The sequence below is a fragment of the Orcinus orca genome, chromosome 11 (assembly GCF_937001465.1).
Source record: "Orcinus orca chromosome 11, mOrcOrc1.1, whole genome shotgun sequence".
Classification (NCBI taxonomy): domain Eukaryota; kingdom Metazoa; phylum Chordata; class Mammalia; order Artiodactyla; family Delphinidae; genus Orcinus; species Orcinus orca.
Window position 1 is genome coordinate 65,286,262 of NC_064569.1, and position 17,817 is coordinate 65,304,078.

Genomic DNA, 17,817 nt, shown 5'->3' on the forward strand with positions numbered 1-17,817 from the left:
CAACAACGAAGACCCAACACAGCCAAAATAAATAAATTAATTAATTTAAAAAAAAGCTTAGAGATAGAATTATGGTTATTTCCTTAAGCTGCGTTCATTATAAACAAAAATTAAGTAGTTAACACCTTCACTTAATAAAGATTTAGCACAAGCACAGTCTAAGTCAAATCCCAGCAAAATGCAAATATTAACCTCATTGGGTAGGCTATGGTTTAAATATGTAGTGAGAGAGGTCTTGTGTGTCTCTGCCTTAGGCACTTGAGGTTTTTTCACTTAGTGACAACTCATAAACTAGCACTGTTGAGGCACAGAATATGTGTTACCCACAAGTAGAGTTGCAAAGAGGAAGGGAGGCTGATACAAGCATTCCTTGAGAGGTGCATGCCCTCTGCTACAACAAACTCTCCTGGCAGTCACTGGGTTCAGCTGGCTTTGGAGAGGATGACAGTACTTAATTCACTACTGGGGACTTCTAGCAGGACAAATATGTTGGATATATGAACTTTAAGTGCTAATTAATGAATTATTATTTAGTACCTGATAGGGAAGGGGTGATGGGCTTACTGAATAAAACAATGTAGTGTATATATCTTAAGTGAACATCTTGTAACCAGTGAAATACATTAATTGATTAGTCAATTCCACCACCAGTCAATAAAAAATTCAAATAGTCATTTTAAACACACTTGTTTCACCTCAGGCTTCTTGAAACTGTTAACCAGGAAAGCATTATAAAGATTTGTTGAAGGGCATATCAGCCTGTTCAATTTGCCCTTATTGCACTAGACAGTAATGTCTGGATAACTATAACTTTAGTCAGTAGGAGGTTACTCTTTCAGATTTACCTGAGGAAGATTTAGCTGAGTGTTCTTTTAAGAAAAGTTCAGTCCCCATTAATTATGACTATTTCTACCTGAATTTCCAGATGACTTCATGTGACTACTAAATAGTTTAGGCTACACACCAGAGTCCCCTGCTGAGGCAGTCACTTCATTGGTACCATAAGATCAACATTTGGTTTTATATGAATGCATAAATCCTAACTGAATCTAATTTTGGAATTTAGCAGACTAAATTATTTTTATCATCTGTCCAAGCAGTTAGAAAGCTAAGATGCAGTTATAATCTTAACTACTTCAACTGTTTGTGTGGAAAAGACATGTTTTCTGTTCAGAAGACATATGGCAGAATATAGTTATTAAAATCTTAGTCTCATACCTCTCGAATAGCAGTACAAAACTCACTCTGGAGCACTTTTTTGAGGGACTGTAGCTTGTGCACTGGTACTTCTCCAGATTCCTGCAGTTTTTCCAGTAATTCAATTGCTCTGGCAACATCTGAATGAAAAAAAAAAAATCAAAATGTTGAGACATGGAGTAAACTGAATCTCATCACCAAAGTACCATCATTTCAGTGACAATGAAAACAGTGACAAAGAAAAGTAAGTGGAATTAATTGCAAAATGAGAATTTACAATTCATAGCTTATTGATCTCATCTTTTGATTAAAGGTCATTTAAATCTGTTCCACACAATTTGTCACTTAATACATCTTCCTTAATGGCATTTCTCATAAGTTATTTCTTGTCACACAAATTAGTTTGAATATTCTTTCAGGAAAGAAGAGCAGGAAGCATGTCTTTTGTATATTCTGATACCCCAATAACCAAATGAATCCTGTTAATTTTACCTCTGAGATGCTTTTTTCAGGTTTTCTTTTCGCATTCCACATTTATCACACCTGCATTTTTACAGTTATTAGTATGACGATTTGATTAATGTGCATCTTCTCCACTTGTCGATAAACTCCTTGAGGGTAAGAACTTAATTGGGTTTATTCATCACTGCAGCCCCAGAGTCTGGTGTAATTTATGTGGTTAACACCAGGCTACGGTCATTTAAGTTTTAAGGCCCCCCCTGTATCTTGGGAACAATTAAATTATACTAAGGATAACCAGCCTAATAATGTTAGGAAATTGGGCCGTATGGACAGTGCCAATATATAATTTCCCTGAAAGATAAGGACCAGTAGAGAACAGACTAAGTCAGATGACCTGGGGGTATACTGGGCTGCACCTAATGGAAGAATAAAATTAATTCTTACTTATGACTTCAATAATACTGCTAGCTATGTTATTCGCACTTTGCCTGTTTTACCAGATTGTTGTTTCTTGCATTACCAAATGTGTCAATGAGCCTCTGACAAAAATATATAGCTCTATATGAGATCGATGATTGTAACAGTGTAACTCCAGATATGGCAAGATGCAACAAGAGGGGATTTTTTCCTGGACTGCAACAGACTAGTAAGACAGACGGTCCAGAGACTTTTGGCTACCGTTAATAAGGTCTAGTCCAATAATAGCACATAGAGTGGCCTACCAACAAAATCTTTGTCAGACCTGGGAATGAGCATTCCTAGCAATGTGGGACAAAATGGTCACGAAATACCTCTCAAACCATGGTCGAATTTATGACAGTGAGGGGGCCCTGTCACCTACAAACTGGCACTTGCCATCTACCTCCACAAGGATCAAATTATGAGCTGCTGCAGCTGCTGACCTTCAACACCCCCTAAAAGGAGTTCAAGGTGGAGGTCGATAATGAGGCCCTCTGTGCTTTGGGAAAAACTGGCAGAACAGGTCTTTAGATAGTTAGATATTTTCAGGAGAAGATTTTATGAGCCCAGTTCTTGCATCTCCTCGTATCTAGAAAAGCACTAAAATCCTTCATGGTGGTGTCTGCTCCTCGTGACTAGCAGTAATTTTCACAGGACCAGCAGAAACCTTCTCCAAAAAGTAAGAGCTTGATTGCATGTACTCCCCCTCCACGAAAATCACATATACATTGACCTTCCCTCAGACCTCTTTGGAGCAGTTTCTCAGAACTATGTGGAATGCTGTCTCCCGGGCTATAGTCCTCATTTTGCCCCAAATAAAACTTACACACACACACACACACACACAAACACACACACACGTTAATATATCAAGAAACACAGTCTCTTATAGCCATAGCTTTAAAATTCCCAGGATGGTCCTGTATTGCCAAAAGAAAATGATATGATGAAGGCTATTTTAAAAATACTTATGGTGGGGCTTCCCTGGTGGCGCAGTGGTTGAGAGTCCGCCTGCCGATGCAGCAGACACGGGTTCGTGCCCCGGTCCGGGAAGATCCCACATGCCGCGGAGCGGCTGGGCCCGTGAGCCATGGCCGCTGAGCCTGCGCATCCGGAGCCTGTGCTCCGCAACGGGAGAGGCCACAGCAGTGAGAGGCCCGCGTACCGCAAAAAAAAAATAATAATAATACTTATGGTGATCTCTTCTACCTCTCTTGCTGTAGTCAATAACTCACTGAAAAGTCACTTAGGCATTTATGTATAGAATAGAGATTTTCAATTCCTAAGTGATTAACTCCAGAAAGTATCCCGTATCCCTGCCATCAGATTATAAATTCATCCATCCATCCATCCCTCAATTTGTGTTCCTATTAAACTTGGCACTAGCTTAACAAGACACACTTCTGAATTCACAGCTAAATAAGAAAAAACATAACAGTATAGCTACCTATAATAAAATTTCTACCACCTCTGAATTAGGGTGGGGTTGGTATAGGTTTATGTATCTAACCAAAGAAAATAACCAAAAAGTAACTTTAATGGAGACTCTCCTTTGACGTACTGCCAACTGATTGCCAATCTTAGCCCAAGGAAGCATAAATCCTGAAATCAGTAAGACACTGCCAGTTTCAAAAGTCTGTCCTTTGTTACATAAACTGAAAGTCAACATAGTCAACTGTACCACACCAGCCACATCCACAATCAGTAAGATACCAAGCTAAGAATTGTATGCATTTCTAACTGCATGAAAGACTCTAGATGCCAACAGGCACTTGGAACTCTCAACATGTTTAAAACTGTGCTCATCATATTTTTTTCCTGAAATTAGCTCTTCTCTTCTTATATTCCATATTTCTATTAATAGCATCTCCATCCAGCCTGTCTTCCAAGCTAGACCATGGCATCTTCTTTCAGATTCACCCCCACATGCAATTAGTCAGTAAGTGCTGCAGGTTCTATCTCAAAATGCCTTTTGAATGGAAACCCTTTGCTTCATTACTTCTCTCCTGAGGTACTGGAACATCTCCTAACTGTTCTTTAAGTGGCTTTTCTTTTACAGTCCACTGTCCACTCTGCTCCCAGAGTGATAAATCTCATTATTATACTCTCTTGCATAAAATCTTCTCTGGCTTCCTACTGCCTAAAGGGTGAAATTCGGACCACTTAGGGCTACATACAAAGCCTTTAACAACCAACCTCATACAAAGCCTTTAACAACCAACAACCTCATCTCTAGAAACCTCCTCCTGCCCATTCTATACGTTGACCATCCAAAATTTTCACTATTCTAGGACATGCCACAGGAACACCATGTCTCTGTGACTTTGTACATATCATCCCCTGTTCCTGGAATGCAATTAATTTATTCATCCAGTAGTGCCAGGCATGGGAGACACTGTGGTAATAGAGACAGACGGGTGCTCTTGCTTTCATGGCATTTATAGGTCTGACGGATCACAGATACCCAACAGAGGGGGCATGAGCTATAAAAGCAGCTCTCCAGGCTAGTACATGGATGTCTAACCAAGACATAACCAAGACATGACATCATCATCCAGGAGGTCAGGGAGGAGCTCTTTGTGAAAATAACAGCTAAGTACAGCCCTGGGTAGGAGGTACAGGTGAGGACAAGGAGAAAAAAAGTTCCAGGCAAATAAGTGCGGATTGAAGTCTTACCAAGAGAGTGTGGGGCATTCACAGAACTGAGAGTTCAGTATGGCTGAAGTTGAAACCAGGCCAAGAGTAGCAAGAGATGCAGTAGAGAGAAATCATATGACGGAGCGTGTGTTAGGTCATGTAGGGAAGACTTGGCTTAAATAGCATCTCCTTAGGCATGTCTTCCCTGACCCTCCAAGGCAGATTTAGTTGCTATCATAGCCATGATCCCACAGTCCCTTGTTCACTTATCCACTGTAATAATTACTACTCTCTGCTATAGCTCTTTTTGCATATATGTCTCCATCCTTCACCCTTGCAAATATATTAGCTTCTTGAGGTCAGGAACAGTATCTTATTTGTTATTGTATCCATAGTTCAATGAAGAGTACTTGACAGATATTAGGTGTTTATATTTGTTGAATGAATGATGGATTAATTAATGAGACTAGCTAGGAAGGCAGGGGTTAGAGGTCTATGTCTAGGTGGACATATAACTAACTTCTCCTGAGACGAAACCTCCAGATCACTATCAGCCGTGATCAAGACTGGCTTGGGTCTGGTGTGGGGGGAAAGGACTCAAGCCTGAATCCGTAGGCTAAAGGGTATCACGTGACTGAACTAGAAGAAGTTCAGAAAAGCTGAAAGTGACTATTCAGGAGTTCTCACCCTGGACTGCACTTTAAAATTACCTGGAATACATTTTAAAATTATTTATTTATTCCCCCATTTTATTGAGATATAATTGACATATAACACTGTATTAGTTTAAGTGTACAACATAATGATTTGATATATGTATACAGCAAAATGATTACCACAATAAGTTATTAATGCCTGAGACTCACCCCAAATGAATTAAACCAGAATATATGGAACAGTGGTTCTCAACCTTGGCTGCAGACTGGAACCACCTGGGGAGCTTTAAAACCCTTGGATACCTGGGTCTCACCCCAGAGACTCCAGTGAGATTGGCATAGGGGGAGGCCTAGGCATTAGGCTTTTGAAAGCCCTCAAGGTGATGCTGAAGTGCAGCCAGGGTTGAGAACCACTGGTCTAGTTGGCATGGGTAGTTTTATAGCCCTATTTAATTCAAATGTGCATGCAGGGTTAAGAACCTCTGCTACAAATCAATGGTTCTAAAACATGAGTGTGCCTAAGAATTACCTGCGGAAATGTATTAAAATGTAGGTTCCTGACCCCTCACCCCCACTTGAGGGAGGTTGATTCAGGAGGTATGAGGATAAGGCCCAGGAATTTGCCTTTTAAACAAATGATTCAAGTGATTCTAAAGTAGTTTCACAGACCCCATTTCAAGAGATAGTGAACAAAATGATGGTTCAGGTTTCTTTCAGCCCCAGCATTCCAGAAACACTTGCATTTTCTATTATTCTTTGATACCCTGTAGAACAGGATACTGAATGGGATTCTTCTGGGAGTCTCAGAATTATTGACAAAAGTCCATGAATGAAAGTAATTAGTGTTAAGTACCAGCCCCATCCTGAAACAATGCTCCTAGCAAAGGCCGCTCACCTGGATCACCTGTGGAGTTTTAAAACCAGCCTGCTTCCCCAGACCAATTATTCAAAATCTCTAAGTGTGAGATCCAGTCATGAGGTTTTGTTTGTTTCTTTGTTCTTAAGCTTCCAGATGATTCCTATGACCATCCAAAGTTGAGATATAAAGTTCAAAAAAGAGCGATCAAAGAAATTAGACACTATCCACCATATTAAGACTTATTCAAAGCTGGGCCGGTCCTGTTATGTAATGTAATACCATAGGCCGTTTCCAGTTCTTATTAAGAGGTAACTGTGGGATTTCCCTGGTGGCGCAGTGGTTAAGAATCCGCCTGCTAACGCAGGGGACACAGGTTCAAGCCCTGGTGCGGGAAGATCCCACATGCCATGGAGCAACTAAGCCTGTGTGCCACAACTACTGAGCCTGGGCTCTAGAGCCTGCGAGCCACAACTACTGAAGCCCGCATTCCTAGAGCCCAAGCTCCTGCAACAAGAGAAGCCACTGCAGTGAGAAGCCCATGCACCGCAACGAAGAGTAGCCCCCGCTCGCCGCAACTAGAGAAAGCCCACACGCAGCAACGAAGACCCAACACGGCCAAAAATAAATAAACTGATTAAAAAAAAAGATTTAATTGTGAGATGAAAGAAAATTCATGAAAAATTGTTAAGTCATTAACTTTGGACAGAATACTAGGTCTTTTGCTTCTCTTCCATTAACCAAGCGAGGAGTGTTCCAAATAGAACCAATTGTAGCCATTGGGGGTTGCCTGCAGAGGGAGACTAGAATCCCTTTCCTGGTGACACAGGCAGCAGACATGGTGATCTGCCTGCCCTCTGCCTATCTGATCAGAGGGAGAGATCTGGAGAGCAGTGGCACTAGAGCATGAACCATCTTGCTGGCATCTATCCGGGGAAATCTAGCAGTATGAGGTCATGGGGTATGTGGCAGTTGGTAAAAGCCAAAAGAAGTCTAAAACCTAAGAGTGAGTGAGATCAGGTCCCTCCAGCCCAGGTCTGGCTGGTGCTGCAAAGATGTGGTGAGTGATAAATTGGATGTTAGACTGGAGCTTAAAATGAAATTCTGATTCCCTTTAGCTCTGCAAAAGTACCAGAAACCTGCAAGCCAAGGTCTGGAAGGAAGCAAAAGAAGCCTTTGAGTAAGTAAAATACTTGTTCTTAAAATGATTGCAGTAAAGTGTGTGTAGTTTATTTATGAGTTCCCTTAGGGTTCTCATTGAGAACCTCACACTTGTTTTATGAAACTATTCTACAAAATTTGGTTACTAATACAGAAGTCTGGGTTTATCAGGATAGCTCAGATTAGAAGAAATATTAGATAACGACTGGGGAGGCTGCTTGACAAACACAATGAAGGCAAGAAGATCTCACAATTTTTTTCTGAAATGGACTCGTCCTCTGGTCTGCCAACTCTCAAGCCCATACTTCCACCATCTATCCCTAACCACTGGACTGCCAGGGAGCTCTCTGGAGAGCATTTAAATGATAGGGAAGAGTGTTTCTCTGCCTTGGCTACCCACTGGAATCACCTGGGTTAACTGAAAAACAAAACAAAACAAAAAACAGATACCTAGATCCTACCTACATATATTTCGGATTTCATTGTTCTGGGATATGGCCTGGGCATTAGTATCTTCAGAGCGCTCCCTAGAGATGACCACGCTGAGAATCACTGATATGGCCTCTCAAGGTACACCCCAGGAAATCTAATAACAATGTTACTTATTGCTGTCACGTACAGCAATTGCTAATTGCTCTCACGTACAGTGTTTAGTATGCACGAATTTTAAACCTTTTCCTTCTCTTAGCACTATGAAGTAGGTACTATTATCTCCATTTTACAGAAAAGGAAACTGAGACCCATAGAGTTAAAATTACTTCTCTGAGGAAAGAGCTAGTAAGTTGTAGAGTTAGGATTTGAATCCTGGCAATATGGCTCTAGAATCTGGACTACATTTGAGATGTGTCTCAGGAATCTATATTGTTAAAATCATTCCCAGCACCACTTCTCCAACATTGTTAACAGAGATTATGCTAATCTGATCAACAAATCCTTGCCTGAGGGCTGAAAACAGTGGTTCTCAAATTTTAGTCAACAACAACAACAAAATAACCCTGGACCATTTATTAAAAATTAAGATTAAAAAAAAGAGGCTGAGGGTGAAGCTTTGAAATTTGCTCTTTTAGTAGTCACCTCAGATGGTGCTGATGCAGAAAGTGGTTCACAGATGCACTTTAAGGTTACTGATAGTTTAATATGGGATCCAGAATAAAGTGAGTTAAAGGCCATCATTTATTCATTGTTTACTTGCCTTACTTAGCTCATCTTATAAAATCCTCAAAAATATATAAAAGGATTACTACTGTTCCTATTGTATAGTTAAAAACAAAATAAAACAAAACAAAACACCAACTAAGGCTCAGAAAGATGAATTATCTGGCTCAAGGTTACACAGCTAGTAGGGCCAGGATTTAAGACCAGAGGTGTTTGACTCCAGTGCCCATGCTCTTATTTATTTCTCTAACCTGCCATGGAAAAGGGATTAGAAATAAAACAATAAAGGTATGGCAAACTTATTTTTTAAATATAGCATCATCACAAACTGAGGCAAACAGATATAACACTGCCCAGAGTCCTGGAAGGTAACCCTTCAATACATTATAGTATAATCAATGTGCTCATATTGATAACTTTTTTTTTTTTTTTGCGGTACGCGGGCCTCTCACTGTTGTGGCCTCTCCCGCTGCGGAGCACAGGCTCCGAACGCGCAGGCCCAGCGGCCATGGCTCACAAGCCCAGCCACTCCGCGGCATGTGGGACCCTCCCGGACCGGGGCACGAACCCGCGTCCCCTGCATCGGCAGGCGGACTCTCAACCACTGCACCACCAGGGAAGCCCCTTGATAACATATTTTAATAATTAAAAATGACCAAATCATCATCAACTGCCTGATGATAGTAAGATACCATATTCTGGAAAGACTTCCTTTAAAATAGTTGAACATTATAACCAAAAACAATAAAATATTGGAACTTAAGTGGGATGAACTTCCAGTCATCTGGAAGAGTGCAATTATCATCTTCTCTTTCCTTAATGATGACTTTTTATTAACTTGGTTAACATTTAGACTGCAGAATTTAACTGATGACTCATCTGCATCTGGAACTTGGATGAAGATACAGCTGGGTCATTTAAGGCACACTGTCCACTAATTCCATAAAAATGTATTGAGTACTATGGCAAACAATATGAATGATCTACCCCAAAGTCATCTAAAACCCTCATATCCCTTGCCTTCTTCTACTACAAAATCTGGAAAGCAATCATACTTCTCTTTCCAGACTCTTCTGTCATTTGGCCAAGTTGTTGTAAGTGTAAAGTCACTGGGTATGGCTTCCAGGAAGGCCTTTTTTTTTTTTTTTTTGTGGTACATGGGCCTCTCACTGCTGTGGCCTCTCCCGTTGTGGAGCACAGGCTCCAGACGTGCAGGCTCAGCGGCCATGGCTCACGGGCCTAGCCCCTCCGCGGCATGTGGAATCTTCCCAGACCGGGGCATGAACCCGTGTCCCCTGCATCGGCAGGCGGACTCTCAACCACTGCGCCACCAGGGAAGCCCCAGGCAGGCTTTTTAGATGAACAAAATGCTGGCGTATGCTTCAGCTTTTTGGTCTTTGAACCCTTACTCTTTCGCCATTCTCTTGCCAGCCTTAAATGTGCCTAGAGGTGAATCAGCCATTTTCTGATCATGAAAATGGCTGTCACATGCTAAGGCAGGTGGAGTAGGAAGAAGGAAGGGGCCTAGTCCCTGATGTCATCACTGAGCTGTGTACTGGCCTTGAACTGTGCAACCCCATGATTCTTGTCTATGAGACAAATATATGCTTTACTGTTTGGTTCCCTGTGACTTGCAACCAAATACAAACTAACTAATACCAGAGCAAATGACTTTAAACGCACTATCCTAGCAGGGATAAGGTTGATGTTATTGAGAAACTGGAGTCACATATGGTGGTCCTTTGAATAAGATAACCATGGAAAGCCACTCTGGGAAGGTGACATTGGACTGAGACTTGAATATTGATAACAAGCCAGCCATATGAAAATCCGAAGGAGAAATATCTGAAGAGAATAGCAAGGGCAAAGACCCTAAACTGAGGGGAGCAACCCTACATATTGGAAGAACAGACAAAACCAGTGTCAGTGGAGCACAGTGTGTAAGGCAGAGAGCAATAGCAGCAATGGTGTACTGGTAAATGATTAACAACCCGCTCTCCAAAACACATGCACAAAACAGAAAAAGCCCTTATTTGTAGCGTTTTCTGATTTCTGTAGTGTAAATACTGCTACCATGACCAGTTTCAAGGTACCAACATGATACCACTGGCTTGAAAAATTCTTGACTACTCAACACTCAGCTCTCACAAGGCAGAAAGTACCGATTACGGCACACCACTGTATAGGAAACAAAGTTTGAGAAGTAAACAGGGGTTAGATTTTAAGCAGATTTTATAAGAGCAGTGGTTGAGAATCTGCCTGCTAATGCAGGGGACACGGGTTCGAGCCCTGGTCTGGGAGGATCCCACATGCCGCGGAGCAACTAGGCCTGTGAGCCACAACTACTGAGCCCGAGCATCTGGAGCCTGTGCTCCGCAACAAGAGAGGCTGCGATAGTGAGAGGCCCCATGCACCGCGATGAAGAGTGGCCCCGGCTTGCCACAACTAGAGAAAGCCCTCGCACAGAAACGAAGACCCAACACAGAAAAAATAAATTAATTAATTAATAAACTCCTACCCCCAACATCTAAAAAAAAAAAAAGAAGGTTATATTTTCGTGTAATTACTAAAGAAAGCCATTGAAGAGTTTTGGGCAGAAGAATGATATGATTTGGTTCACATTTTATAAATATCATTATGACTACTGTTTGAAATGTTAATTCCAGTGGGTCAAGGATATACACAGGAAACCAGTTAGGAAAAAGGCTATTACAGTGGTCTTGGCAAGAAATGGTGAAAGCTTCAATTAAATGGTGGCAGCAGGGATGCCAAGGCACGGACAGCACAGGTGGGGAGAAGAGGAACCAGTACCCCGAGGAGGTGCACAGCTGTATGATGAGGTCCCAAAAGAATGTCTCTTCGGCAGAAAAGGATTTATTAGTGAATACAGTCACATGCCTTAGCCTGTTCCATCAATAATTGTGTCTGCCTCTTTACCCATAAGCAGATGGTGTCAACAAATTGAACAAGTAACCAGAATAACGAGGGAGAAGAAAAGTATCAGCACCCTGAAGACAGAATTATTTTAAAAGCATGTAATAAGAGTGTGGCACTTTCTCCTGTTAGTCTCTTCCTATCCATATAAGATCCCTCTATTCAGCGTCAATTAGGGATGATATAAAATGTTTTAGCACTGCACCAAGCAGTTGGAGAATATGGATATAAACCTAAAAGTCAGAGACCTGAGAAGTATAAAATGTGGTAATACTGATTATATACAGTGATTGTAAGGTCTGAAGGAGAATGTAATTACGATGAGATTTTCATATAGAGTACCTGGCACATGAACTATACATGACATCTATACCATCTTGTCTTTTAACCGTTTCTTTCTGTGGGTCCTCACTTCCTGTTCTATTAGTGGAAATATTTGAAGAGGAAATGTTAAATTATAGGAATGAAACTATGCTACTCAAATTTCCTTTGAAAAGGTGACTAGAGGTCCTCTTTTTGAAGACATACTTGACCCATAGAGTTTAAGGAAAATGGCTATGGACAACTAAATCTAGCCGTAAGTTAGTATTTCATGTACAGTATTGTAGAAGTCATTATTAAGTCTACATTTTAAATAGTGTACATGAAATACTGACTGATTACTAGCTTCATGATGTATCTAAAAATTGGACCAAAGAATGCTCAGTTTAAAAATCTCATGCTGCACAACAGAGCATGTGTACCAACAAATGAAAATAAATGGCCAATAATGCTTTGCACTTGCATTGCTCTGATATGAAAGGAAATTCTGTCAATTTACAAGTAATAATGAGACATGACAACCACTGTGTCCTTCTCATCTGACACTCATCTCTGGATCCACCCACGACTTGCCATGTTCCTTAGAGGCACACTAATTGGTAAACCTTAGGACTAGCTCAATTTAAATGTGCTCAAATTAAAAGCTTTACTTAGTATGCTGTGAAAAAGAATCCCAATTTATGTTTATTATCAAAAGCTGAATGAATTCTCTTTCTAGGATTTGGGACGACACTGAAGTGTATCACAAAAGTCTGACAATACTAGAATTTTTAAATCATGAATCTCAAATTGTTTGCCAAACCGACTGCAACCAGAAGAACACTTTACGCTACAAAATGAAAAGCTGTAGTTGCTAAGAGATTCTCTGAAGTGGCCGGTACCTGTTTCATGTGAAAGTGATTACTTACCCAATAAACAAATCGTTAAGTATACAAAGCTTAAGATACAGCTTTGTTAAACAATCCGTTATGTGGTCTGAATGAGTAACGTGTTCCCAGTTTTTAAAGGAACTATAGTCAACGTTTTCTTCTTTTTCTTTCCTTCTTCCTTTTTTAAAAGAATTCATCTAATTTTCCCAAGCAGCTAAAATTGAAGCTTGATTTGCCTACCATCACCTGAGACCTCAGGAAATCAGGAGTTTCAACTTCTTTTGTTTGCGCTTTCTTTTATCTCGTATTTGATGTCTTTCCCTTTCTTCTATGTTTTCACCTCACGTTTCTTTTTAATCTTCCATCCATGTCTTTACATAATGACAGCCAACTATAACCTTAGTCCTAATGACAGTGAAATTAGCTCATCTCATTTTCTGTTTCCAGCCTTCTTGGCAACAACGCAAATGAACACCTGACTTGATCGTGTTTGGAGAATCTATGAGAAATTAGACCTGGCCAAAATGTAATCTGTTTTTGCATGTCTGAAAGAAGTTGAACCAACTACTGCCCTCTTTTACGCTAAATACTAAAACACCTGTATCCTATTAATTTTTGTATGCGCCATTATATCCAATCCAGAATCATGACAATTGTAGGCCCTTAAAAACTGGTTGTTGAATACAATTGATTGTACAGAATTAAATGTTATTGTTATATTATACAAGTATTATGTATTATGTACTTATATATACCTATATATTATATTAATATTATATACAAGTATTTGTCTTCACTAGTTAACAGTGATACTATATCAAGCCCAATTTGACAAGATTTGGATTTCTTACAAAATGTGAATTCTGAGAAAATTAGGATTTAAGGGACTAGACTCCATCTTTTTATAATAATCAACTTTAACCTTCTACAAGTGGGTGGAGTAAGAACCATGGGTATGACTTGGAAAGTGGATCAGAGTTTATTTTAGCACTCATGAAAATTTTTAGGGAAGCCTTATTTTAAACTCTCTGGGAGGTATTTCAAAGTACATTGTCCAAACTACATTTTGTATACAAACTGTTTCTAAAATTTCTTAGACAATGAATACAATGAGCATTTCTTCATTAGTCAGTTAAGTACTGGGAGTATAGCTGTAGGAATACAACTACCACGTACAGATTAGCAAGATGATACCTCAACACTGCATCACCAGCGACCCAGCCTGTCCATCCAACTATGCTTTCTTTACACTTCATCTACAGCCTCAACTGATTTTAGATGCACTTGATGAAAGAACAAAACACTTTTCACAGAGCTTTAAATTTAACTCTTAATTGAAGTCTATATATTTTACCTTCCCTTCCATAACTCCTTATCTGTCTAACGTTTTCTCAATAAAAGTTAGTTAAATAATTATTGTCTGGCATCTTAAAATACTAGACACAAAAAGATATGGATCCTTAGGCTCTATGAGTTTTAGTATTTCCCTGGCTTAGTACATAAAACATAACCAAGCTTTTACACTGGTAGTGATTCCACCTGTGTATATTGTCAAATTGGAATTTTTTTTCCTGGTAATTATTACTAGGACATCCCAATCGCCTTTTTCATATTGCTCAGGAAATTGGAAGGGAAAATTTTATGAGGAAATTGCTGGAGAGACACCCAATCAAGTTCGGTGTTTTCAAAGAGCTCATTATAGAGAAACCTTACGAATTTAACTTTTCATGTCCTCAAATATCTCCTATACTAGAGAATGGATGAATGTTTTTATCTAAACTGACACTTCGATAAATTATTCTGCTATCAAGCTACTTAATAATGTTTCCTCTGTTACCTTATCACTACTATATCATACTATGACTCAGTTGCTTAGTTACTTTGAGAATTGTATAGTGAGGTTAGTGCAGTGCTATCTGTATCTTTAAAAGATGATTAGAGGACAAAGTGAAGCTTGGTGTTTGCAGAAATTGCTATGGTGAATAGTTGATTAGAACATGACTACTTTCAAGCTGTGCAAAAGATGATTTAAAATTCCAAATAAAAATCGTGAAATAATGAGTTTCTCCTCATTACATTAGATTCCCTGGGGCTGCTTTGTCAGACTTTCAATTGATGTTTCTTTTATAAAACAAATCTTGGGAATAGAGGAGGAGGAAAAATAATTGTTTAGTAACTTACTGCATTTGCATAGCAAATAGTAACTAATGAAGTGTTATTTAGTCATAAGTACAGTTAAATAAATTTAAAGATGACAAAAAACAAACTTGAATGCCTTTTTCCCCTAATTACAAAATAAATTCACTTCTTGGGGAGGTTTATAGGGTAAATATAAATTCCAGTCCTATGCTTTAGATATGTTTTCTTTGTTTAAAAAATATGAAAAAATTTTAATTTATGTTATCAAGACTATCACTAATCATTCTTTCTAAGATGCCCACTCTGTGCCATGGTTCTTTCATAGTACCGTCCATCTTTGTTTCCTAGTACTTATTATTATAATTGTACATTTATCTCCATGACTCTTTGACTACTACCTCTCTCCTGTAGATTGTAAGCTTCATGAGAACAAGAACCATGACTGTTTTTTGTTCTCCTTTGATGTCCATGCCCAGCTGAAGGCCTGTAACAGGGCAGGTACTCATTAAATATTTACCGAATAAATAAATGAGTCAAAAGAAAATACCTGCCCAGAGATGGAGGAAATATTTTGGAGTAGTGTTGACTTGCTCTATGCTATTCAACACACACTACACAAAAGACTGTTCATTGACTCTGTAACCATAAGTCAATTACTGTATGCATGAAAATGTATCAGAAACATTTTTTAAGTGTAATTTTAAGGAAGTTCTAAGAGATGAAGTTTGGAGGTTCGGTTGTAGACTCTAAGCATGAGGAGTTAAGTTTAAAATTCACAAATAAAACATTTATTTGGATAAAAACAGATGCTACAACTTCATATTAGATTAAAAATAACTTAATATTTTCTTGTCAGATGAAAAAAAATTAATCCCATAGACCACTAGATGTCCTTAAAATTATACTTGTACCTTTTCTAGTTCGTGAGTCATTAGGATCTGACTCAAAACAAACAGGCAAATGCAATAAACTCGAAATGACTTGTTCAACAAGGTCCTGAATTTATAGTAAATAGCTGGGTTTTGCTCCATTTGAGGGAAGATTAAATAAGCTTAGCTTTATCTTTTGAATAAGCTAATATCGCAATACTTAAATCTGAGTATGAATTCACATTTTTTAATGCAGAACAAGCTACTCATACATAAACAAGTTTAATTTGAAAGGCATTATTTTTCAAGTGGCCTTAACATAAGCCACTCTTGCCATAGTTTACTGAGTAGTTTTATCTTACCTTTAATTATACATACTCTGAATACCTTAACTCAGGTGCAAGAACGTCATCACATTCTAATAATACTTTAAACACATTTATTTTTGTTACATTTATCAAGGATATCTCTAACAGGTAAGGAAAAAGATTAACATGTCTCTCTTAGGGATCCTTTTTCTTCTACATGCATCTCAGTGTCAACACTTATTAATGCATATAAACGATGCAAAAGAAAAGAGGAAATTATGTTGGTTTATTAAGTGCGGATAGAGGTAGCCTTACTATTTTTATCTGACATTTCAATAATAGAACGCCAGTTCAAATGCCATAGAAGTCTGAAAGCAGTGACTGAGAAAAACACATTGTTGGGCTTCCCTGGTGGTGCAGTGGTTGAGAGTCAGCCTGCTGATGCAGGGGACACGGGTTTGTGCCCCGGTCCGGGAAGATCCCGCATGCCGCCGAGCGGCTGGGCTCGTGAGCCATGGCCGCTGAGCCTGCGCATCTGGAGCCGGTGCCCCGCAACGGGAGAGGCCACAACAGTGAGAGGCCCGCGTACCACAAAAAAAAAAAAAAAAAAAGAAAAAGAAAAACACATTGCTTACCTGAAAATCATTGTGTATTTAAAGGCATTATGCTCTTCTTATGTATGGGGGTAGATGATGTATTTAACATGTGACTGTCAAAGTCAAGGAACATTTTAAACTAAATTAGATATGAAATCAATATGGCTATTTTTATCATGAATCATAGACTTCCTTTAAAACTACATTCTAGAGAAAACATATATATATATATATTTTTTTAATTGAACAGCTCTTAAAAGTTACTCAAGCCAGTCTCCTGAGAAGTGCAAAAAGAAATCCGTTATGTGAACCGATCCATTCCCATACCAGGTGAATAGAAAATAGTAAAATTCAAATAAGCATTTTAGGAATTCCAAAATATGAATAAGTGTTATTTCATTCCGAGAAAAAATAAGAATAAAAATTATGGGGGTTTTGGTGGAAACAAATCAAGACTTTATTGTTTTTATTTGCAATTAAAATGTCAAATGCAAGAATTCACATGGCAGGGAGTGAGTTGAAGAAAACACAGGTGCCTAATTCGCAAACTACAAAAAACAGTATAAAGGTGACCATCTGGGGAGAGCTGGCTGACTCAATTTTCCTGTGAGCTTACCGTCTGCTCCATATTTTTCTTCCAAACTCCCCATTCTGACCTTGAAAATGCATCTACATGTTTTGCTACATGCATTTCCTTCTAAACATAAATGCAGGTAGACTTAATTATGCAAAGGATATTAACACAACAAAGGACATATTGTGCTGTATTTTATTTTATCTCAGTTTTCTGATTTTTTTTTAAAAGGTTTTATTTCTGATGGTGATACTTTTTCAGCCTTTCAGCTGTTCTATAAATTCCTAGATCACAGCAAGATCCTTTTTGACCTACCTCCTAGAGAAATGGAAATAAAAACAAAAATAAACAAATGGGACCTAATGAAACTTAAAAGCTTTTGCACAGCAAAGGAAACCATAAACAAGACCAAAAGACAACCCTCAGAATGGTAGAAAATATTTGCAAATGAAGCAACTGACAAAAGGATTAATCTCCAAAATTTAGAAGCAGCTCATGCAGCTCAATAACATAAAAACAAACAACCCAATCCAAAAATGGGCAGAAGACCTAAAGAGACATTTCTCCAAAGAAGATATACAGACTGCCAACAAACACATGAAAGAATGCTCAACATCGGGCTTC

The 17,817-nt window shown here is 38.9% G+C and overlaps 1 protein-coding gene across 11 annotated transcripts in view; it reads right to left on the minus strand.

The window, feature by feature from the left end:
- Nucleotides 1–17,817, minus strand: part of LIN7A (lin-7 homolog A, crumbs cell polarity complex component) — a 247,281-nt gene that overhangs the window by 95,016 nt on the left and 134,448 nt on the right. For all 11 annotated transcript variants that reach the window (XM_049694326.1, XM_033407191.2, XM_033407188.2 and 8 more), the window contains one exon: nt 1,219–1,337. Coding sequence is in view for 5 of the 11 variants with exons in the window: in XM_033407188.2 (XP_033263079.1) it covers nt 1,219–1,337 (119 nt within the window). In the remaining 6 variants the exon portion in view is untranslated. The remainder of the gene's footprint in view (nt 1–1,218; nt 1,338–17,817) is intronic.